At 53.9% G+C, this 7,223-nt stretch overlaps 1 protein-coding gene across 1 annotated transcript; it reads right to left on the reverse strand.

Moving 5' to 3' along the window:
* Positions 1-2,058: 2,058 nt before the first annotated feature.
* Gpr35 (G protein-coupled receptor 35) lies at positions 2,059-3,295 on the reverse strand. Its single transcript, XM_005361385.2, has one exon. The coding sequence runs from the start codon at positions 3,293-3,295 to the stop codon at positions 2,378-2,380; it is 918 nt and encodes a 305-aa protein (XP_005361442.1). The 3' UTR covers positions 2,059-2,377.
* Positions 3,296-7,223: the final 3,928 nt, after the last annotated feature.

Consider the following 7,223-nt stretch of genomic DNA (forward strand, 5'->3'; position numbering starts at 1 on the left):
TATGTGTGGGGCCACAGCACAACTTGTGAGATATGGTTCTCTCCTATCACCATGCTGGTTCCAGGGTGTGAACTCAGAGTGTCGGACTTGATTGAAAGCACCTTCACCAGATGAGGCTTCTCACTGCCTCTTCTTATTTTTTTAGCATGCTAACTTTGAAGCTTTTTTTTTTCCCTTGGTTTTTCGAGACAGGGTTTCTCTGTGGCTTTGGAGCCTGTCGTGGAACTAGCTCTGTAGACCAGGCTGGTCTCGAACTCACAGAGATCCTCCTGCCTCTGCCTCCCGAGTGCTGGGATTAAAGGCATGTGCCACCACCGCCCGGCCACTTTGAAGCTTTTGTGTAAAGATTCTGTCCTTCACTTCCCATTCATTTCTTCAGCATCCTGACAATTGATCAAGTCTAGCCTATGGGAGCATGGGATGTCCTAAAAACTGTGGCTACAAAGAGGATGAGGAAGGTAGAGGGCTATCTTCATCAAGGCAGGTGCTCTGCTGGTGTTGTGGGCAGGAAGCCTACTGCTACACACTCGGAGATGTTGTGGGAGGGCCCAAATGATCTATTTCTTCCTCTCCTGAGGCTTTGTTTCTTCTTCGGTGGTCAGGCCATTTAGAGAAAGTGTCTGTTTTTATAGTCTAGAGGCATAATACTCAGAAAAGAATCACAGTCACACACATGTATATTATATATTTATATATAGATATATATGGATACATCATACCTTCCAAGGCAAAGGTTCGGAGAATATTGCAGAGTGTGGAAAGGGGAGCTGAAGGAAGAGCGGTCAAGTGTGGTAGGAAAGCCATTTCCTCTAGCTTAGCATGATCATCAGCCATGAGCAAGAACACTGCTGCTATGATCCACTGAAGACCTTGGCCCACAAGTCGTGGCAATGAAATTAGCAAAATACTATTGTGGAAAACAGACTGATGTTGGTCCTGAAGCTGCTAGCATTCCCTTTTACAGGGACATGAGGGTCAGCAGCCCTGAGGTTCCAGCCACCACTCCCCCTGACCCCCATCTGCATCTTGTCTGGAGCGGGTGTCCAGGTCTATACGAGGTGGACATTTCCTAGGGATTGGTCATCTAGTGGTGCTGTTTTTGTGAGTTGTCACCCATGCTGAGTGAGGCTTCTCAGTGATGGAGTCACCAAGCTTTGGAAGTAACTCTAGCAAACTGGTTCACCTGTCTGGATTTGGATGGAATTTGTTTTTGGTGTCTGGAGGGCAAACAGACATTTGGTTTCTGCAGAAAAGGTCATACAAAAGAGGTACCAATAAGAGCAGGATGAAGTGGGAGTCGGGAGTCTGGAGAGGAACTCCCAGTTGGTGGGGCTCTGGCTGCAGCATTTGGACCAAGACAGAAGATAAAGCTCAGAGGGAGAAAGGCCAGACTATGAACACCTCCAAATGTGCTCTGGCTCCGAGCTGGCTTTGGTTTGTTTGTTAATTTGCTACTTTTTAAGATTTATTTATGAATATAGTGTTCTGCCTGCATACCAGGAGAGGGCGACAGATCTTATTATAGATGGTTGTGAGCCACCATGTGGTTGCTAGGAATTGAACTTAGGACCTCTGGAAGAACAGCCAGTGCTCTTAACTTCTGAGCCATCTCTCCAGCCCCCGAGCTGGCTTTGAAGCCGATCCTTGTCTCTGGAACCCCTTGCAGGCCACATCCCCCAAGAGTGCAGGTACCAGGCCAAATGTCAATCTTCCTCGCAACAAACTCCAGCAGACCACAGCCATTGACCCTGTGATCAACGGGCCCACTATAAAATGGAAACATCACCAAGAGGCTCAGGGCTTTAACAGTGGCGTGTTACTGTGTTGAGCATTGCTTTATGGCCATGGGGTCTCCTGAACTGGAACACCCCTGAATACGGAGCCTGAGCAACACTGACAGCCATCTGCCATAGAGGACAGCCTTCCAGACCACAGCCACTGCCCTCCTGCCTACCCTTACAGGAAGCATGAAGTCTGGAGGTCTCTAGAGGAGGCAGCCATTAGCCGGTCCTCTCAGAAGAGATCTCCTGGCTCTTTGAGCTCTTTGTTCCTTCTTTACATCTCACCACTTGCATCTGGGTGACACCGAGGGCCCTGTCAGGACTGTGTCCAGGGGAGAGCTCTGTTCTAAACCCAGTGGCTGGCCATCAAGGCCCCATTCTGGTGCCTCAGGGGTTCTAGGTCCGGGGTGGCAGGTTCCAGGGTCCTTCAAGTTGGTCTTTAGTCTCAGTCCTCTGGTCTCTTCAGGGGAGCAGATACAATCTCTCTAGGCCGCCTGAGCTTCCTAGAGTGTTCAAAACCCACGTCAGGTTCAGGATGATTTGGGGGCTCCTTGATAATATCACAGGTTCCTCTGGTCCATGGCGCATGCTCGCTTCTAGGTGAGGGTCAAGCTCTGAGAATCTTGGCTCTTGTGGGGAGTACTGGAGGACACGGCTGACATGGATGCATCCTGGAACTCCTTGGCCATGTAGTAGTAACAGATGGCATCGAGGCAGCAGTTGGCATCTGAGAGCTTGCCTGTGATGGACAGGGCACGGCTAAAGGTGAAACGGGCAGCACAGGTGTTTAGACCCAGGGAGAACTTCACCGTCAAGACCACATGCAGTGGCAGGAAGCAGATGATAAACACTGCCAAGTTGGCCAAGATCATGTGGGTGGCCCTGCGGGTGACCTCTACCTGCACCACATCAGTGGTCGGCCTCTGCCCCAGCGCGGTCACAACCTGCAAAGAGCAGAAGACCACAATGGCCAGGGGCAGGTAAAAGCCCAGCATTGAGAAGGGAATGGTGCTGAAACCGTGCCGGCCATAGTTCCTGAAGCAGAAGCCACCCTCCTGCAGCCCCAGGTGCCAGCGCACTACCAGGGAAGAGAGCACCACCACCCAGAGGGCCAGACACACTGCGGCAGCCTTTCTTGGGGACCGCAGCTCACGGGCACGTATCGGATGCCGCACTGCCACGTAGCGGTCCACAGCAATGACAGTGACCAAGCTAATGCTCATGTATCTGTTGGCCAGGTAGATGCCCTGTGAGAGCTGGCAGACTGGTGTATCTGAAGTGTGTTTCAGGGAGTATAGCATGAATGGCAGGGAACAGAGCAGGCAGAGGTCAGCCACAGCTAGGTTGGTCATGTAGACACGGGTCTCCGTCCACTGGCGCATGCGACAGCAGAACACCCAGAGCGCCAGGCCATTGAGCAGCAGGCCCAGCACCAGCAGCAAGACCAAGTAGACGCCGAAGACGTAGTAGAGAGAATTAGGCCACAGGTCGCCTCCGTCGCAAGTTGCATTCATGGTCCTGGAGCTGCAGGAGAGTCAGGAAGTCAGTGAGGGTAGGTAGAAGGAGGAGCCCCAGGATAAGGCCCTGCCCCTGTCCCAGGGCCTGCCCACCTCTGTGCAGGAATTCTGGGAGCAAGCATGCACCACACTGTGAAAGTCCTCTTTCCAAAGAAACTATAGAAACTGTAGAAATCTCAGTCACCCTCAAGGCCTAACCTTTTCTCACTGAACAGGCAGGGAGACCAAAGTCTCCAGAGATGGAGGAAGACCTAATGTTGCAGTGACCAGCCCAAAGCCAGAGACAGAAGACTCCTCCCATCTCCCTGGCCCTCCTCTCCTTGGGCCAGCCTATTGCAGGGGAGAGGAGGTGGGAAGAGGGTCCACAGGTCCTATCCAGGAAACTCCAACTCTCAATGCCCACCAGCCTCCTTCAGCACGCAGCTCTCAGCAGGGAGGAGTCAGAGCAGCCCTACCTATGTGTACAAGGATCCCCAGGCTGGGCCCTGACTGTGAGAAGACACCTACACTTGATTCACAGATACGATCAGCACCCACTCTGTCTGGTCTGCCTCTGAAGCACCTGGCAATAGAGGGTACACAGAACCGAGATCACCCCTGGAAAGCTGTGGAAACTTCTGAGGCGCTACCACCAGGCCTGTATCATCCCAAGGACCCATTCCAGGCTCATGTCTGAGATCGGGGTATCCACCTTGACCTCAGAGGTACACAGTTCCCAGAGGCCATAGCCCTGTACCTCCAGGACCTGGACGTGCCCAGAGGCCTAGGCCATTGCCATTGTTGGGAACATCCCCAAGGCCACCCTCCACTGTCCTGTCCGCTCTGGCCCTTTACTGCCCTGTCTCCTCTCTACAGTGAGGCCCAGGAGAGTTACTAATCCCATCAAGCCCCACCTAGGTAGCTTGGGCAGTGGTCTAACACCTAGGGCGAGGCAGGTGGCACGACAATGGATGGGAACTAACTCAAGAAAGTGCCAGCAAGTGCTGAGCCCAGGCACACTGGACGCCTGGCCCACTCCCTTGTTCCTTGCTGGGTACCAGGGCCAGGAAGTGCTGCAGGATTGGGTGAGTCATAAGTTTAGGATTTTCTACAGGGAAGACAACAGGAGAGGAAGAACTGTATTCTCCAGGGAGAGTCAGGCCCTAGCTGACTATCTGCCTTGGAGACATGGAAGGCATCAACCTTCCCCACAACGGAAATGGACAAGCACTCAGACCTGGGATTGCAGACAGGGAGGTTAATGCACGCTAGATCGAGCCAGGGCTCATTTCCTCTTTGGTCTCCAGGGAACCTGCAGGCACACAGTCCATTAGAGAAATCAGGCACAGACTCCAGCCGAGCTGGATATTCTGCCATCATATTTTGTGTCTAGATTCTATACCTGCCAGATCAGAACGGGCTGAATGCCAGCGATCACAGTTTCATGGGCCGTGCTCTGTGCTTTCTGCCAATAGCAGCTTCCAGGAGCTGAACAGATTGGGTCCTAGGCTGCCTGTGGGGAAGGGCTCCATGCTGCCAGCGGCTGGCCTCCCAGCTGAGCCCCCTTCACCTGAAAATGCAGCCCCACCCCCACACACTCTTACTCTCTGCCCCTGGGCATGGAAGGGGCAGCCTGGCTTCTCTGCTACCTGAAACCTGTGAGTGTGAGATGTGGGGTCACTGCTAAGAACCCTAAGGAAGAAGGATTCAAAAGTTCCAAGAGGTTAGGGTGCACACACAGCTCATGGAACACTGCTCCCTCAGGATACCTCCCTGTAAAATCCCAGAGCCCAGTGACAGCCAGCATGTTCTAGCCTTGCCTTGGTATAGCGCAGGGAACTGAAGTCAGACACTCCCAATTGCCTCAGAGCAGCAGGGCGGGTCACCCTCAGCAGGCACTTGGCATCCTTCCCACAGCCAGTGTCAGGATGCTCACAGCTTGGTCTGGAGAAGCTGCCAGGGGCTGCCAGGTTGGGGAAACGGTGCTTTCAGGCAAGTAACTGCCTACCAGGGGTAAAATACGGAGCTGGCATGAGAAGGGGAGCCAGCTGTGTACAGCACAGGCCCTTTCTTTCACTTTTGTGGGCAAGATCAAGCTCCCTTATGCACAGGACAGGCAGAAGGCTGTCCTATGGCTTCAGCACTGACCATCCAGGAAAGAAGTCTATGGAGGCTGATGGAAAGCTGAGCCCACCAGAGCCTGCTCCCTTACCCATCCTGATGTCTGGATGGGGACCCACAGACACCCCCCCCCCATTGCTTGTGTGCTCATAGTCAGACAGGCCTAGGGGCCCCACCCACTGACTGAGGTTTGGGGGCAGGAACAAGGCACTATCAGATGGATCCTGCAGAGGCTTTGAAACCTCAGGCACTGGAGCTTGGACCCCTACGGAAATGCCCCAGGCCCCACAGAGGCAGGCGGCTGAAAGCTCGCTGCTCCTCTCAAAGGCACAAACAGTTGTTTTCTAGCTTTCAAGACACCACCTACAGAACAGACTTGGGAGTCTCAGATGAGGGAGGCACCAACGCCCAGAAACACCCCGAGTTACTGGGCACTTACTGTTCATGTCATCCCCGCCCCACCTCAACCCCAATGGAGAAGAGTGCACTGGTCCCAAGTGTGAGCGCTTCTGCGGGCTCCCTCGAGAAGCCTACCCTGAGAACCCGCATCCCCAGCACAGTTGGGTCTGGGCTATATCTATCTATATGCATACCTATCTGCCAGACCCCAGCCAAATCTCACCCCTCTGCCAGACCCCAGCCAAACCCCACCTAACTGCTAGACCCACGCCCTAGCTCAGCCCCACCCTCACACCTCCCCCCCCCCCGTGGACCCCAGCCTAGTCACCCTCATCTGACAAAGCACCGCCACCCCGCCTTACCCATCCGACAGATCCCAGCCCAGCCTCATTCACTCCAAAGACTCCAGCCCGGCCTCACCAAATGTGATAAGTCCCATCCAGTTCTGCCCCACGAGGAAGCCCCAGCTACATCAGGTCACACACCTGTTTCTCGCGGGGGCTGAGGGCGGCCAGCCTCACAGCAGACTGTCTGTCTCAAGCCTGCCTGTAAGCTGAGTAGGCTGTGGGGCTTATTGACGACATCAACAGAGCGGTGGCAGCTCCCCACCCCCACTGCCTGCACTGCTTTCCCCAGTCCTGAGGCTGGGTTTAAAAAACTGGGGATTTCTGGAAGGGAAGCTGGTACCTGCCACTTCTGACGACACCTACAGAGAAACAGCAAAGAAAGCGTTTGTTCTAGAAGCATCTTGAAATGGTTAAACCCAATTGCTCAACCCCACCCTTGGAAGCTTCCTCTTCAACTCACTTCATTCTTTTTGTATCATGACCGGGCAGGGCCCCCACAGAATCTGTGGTCACGAAATGGCACCCTATAGCCTGTTCCCTGGCCAGAGGGAAGCAATGTTCCCTCTCTCCCATGCTCATGAAGATGTGTTTGACAGTAATGTCCCACATCCCTACCTGACGCATGACCCAATCAGCATGTGTATGGGACAGAGGCAGGCTTGACTCAGTCAGCCCACAGACAAATCCAGACACTCTAGAAACCTCTCCAGGGCTCATTCTCTTGGCCGGGAATATCCCTTTACACCTGTAAGCCTCAGGAGGCGTTCTTTGCTACAAACATCTTCACTCAGAGCTTGGGGTCTTTCCTGAGGCCACATTTCTTGCAGATCACCATCCCAGTCCCAACCACCCAAGGTCTGGGGACTTTTCCACATGAGTCCCACAGCTTCTGATCACAGACAGCGTTTCTGTCTTCAAAACCGGCAAGGGGCTAGGGAGAGCCTCGGTTCCACCCCTCCCCATCGCCCAGAGGTGGGGATGGAGACACAGAAGAGGAATCTATTGGATAGGGCGTCACAGTCAACAGCAGGTTTGGGACCCACACCCTAGTCTGTGTCTGTCAGGCTGAGCTCCCTGCC

This window comes from Microtus ochrogaster, linkage group LG4, assembly GCF_000317375.1.
Source record: "Microtus ochrogaster isolate Prairie Vole_2 linkage group LG4, MicOch1.0, whole genome shotgun sequence".
Classification (NCBI taxonomy): domain Eukaryota; kingdom Metazoa; phylum Chordata; class Mammalia; order Rodentia; family Cricetidae; genus Microtus; species Microtus ochrogaster.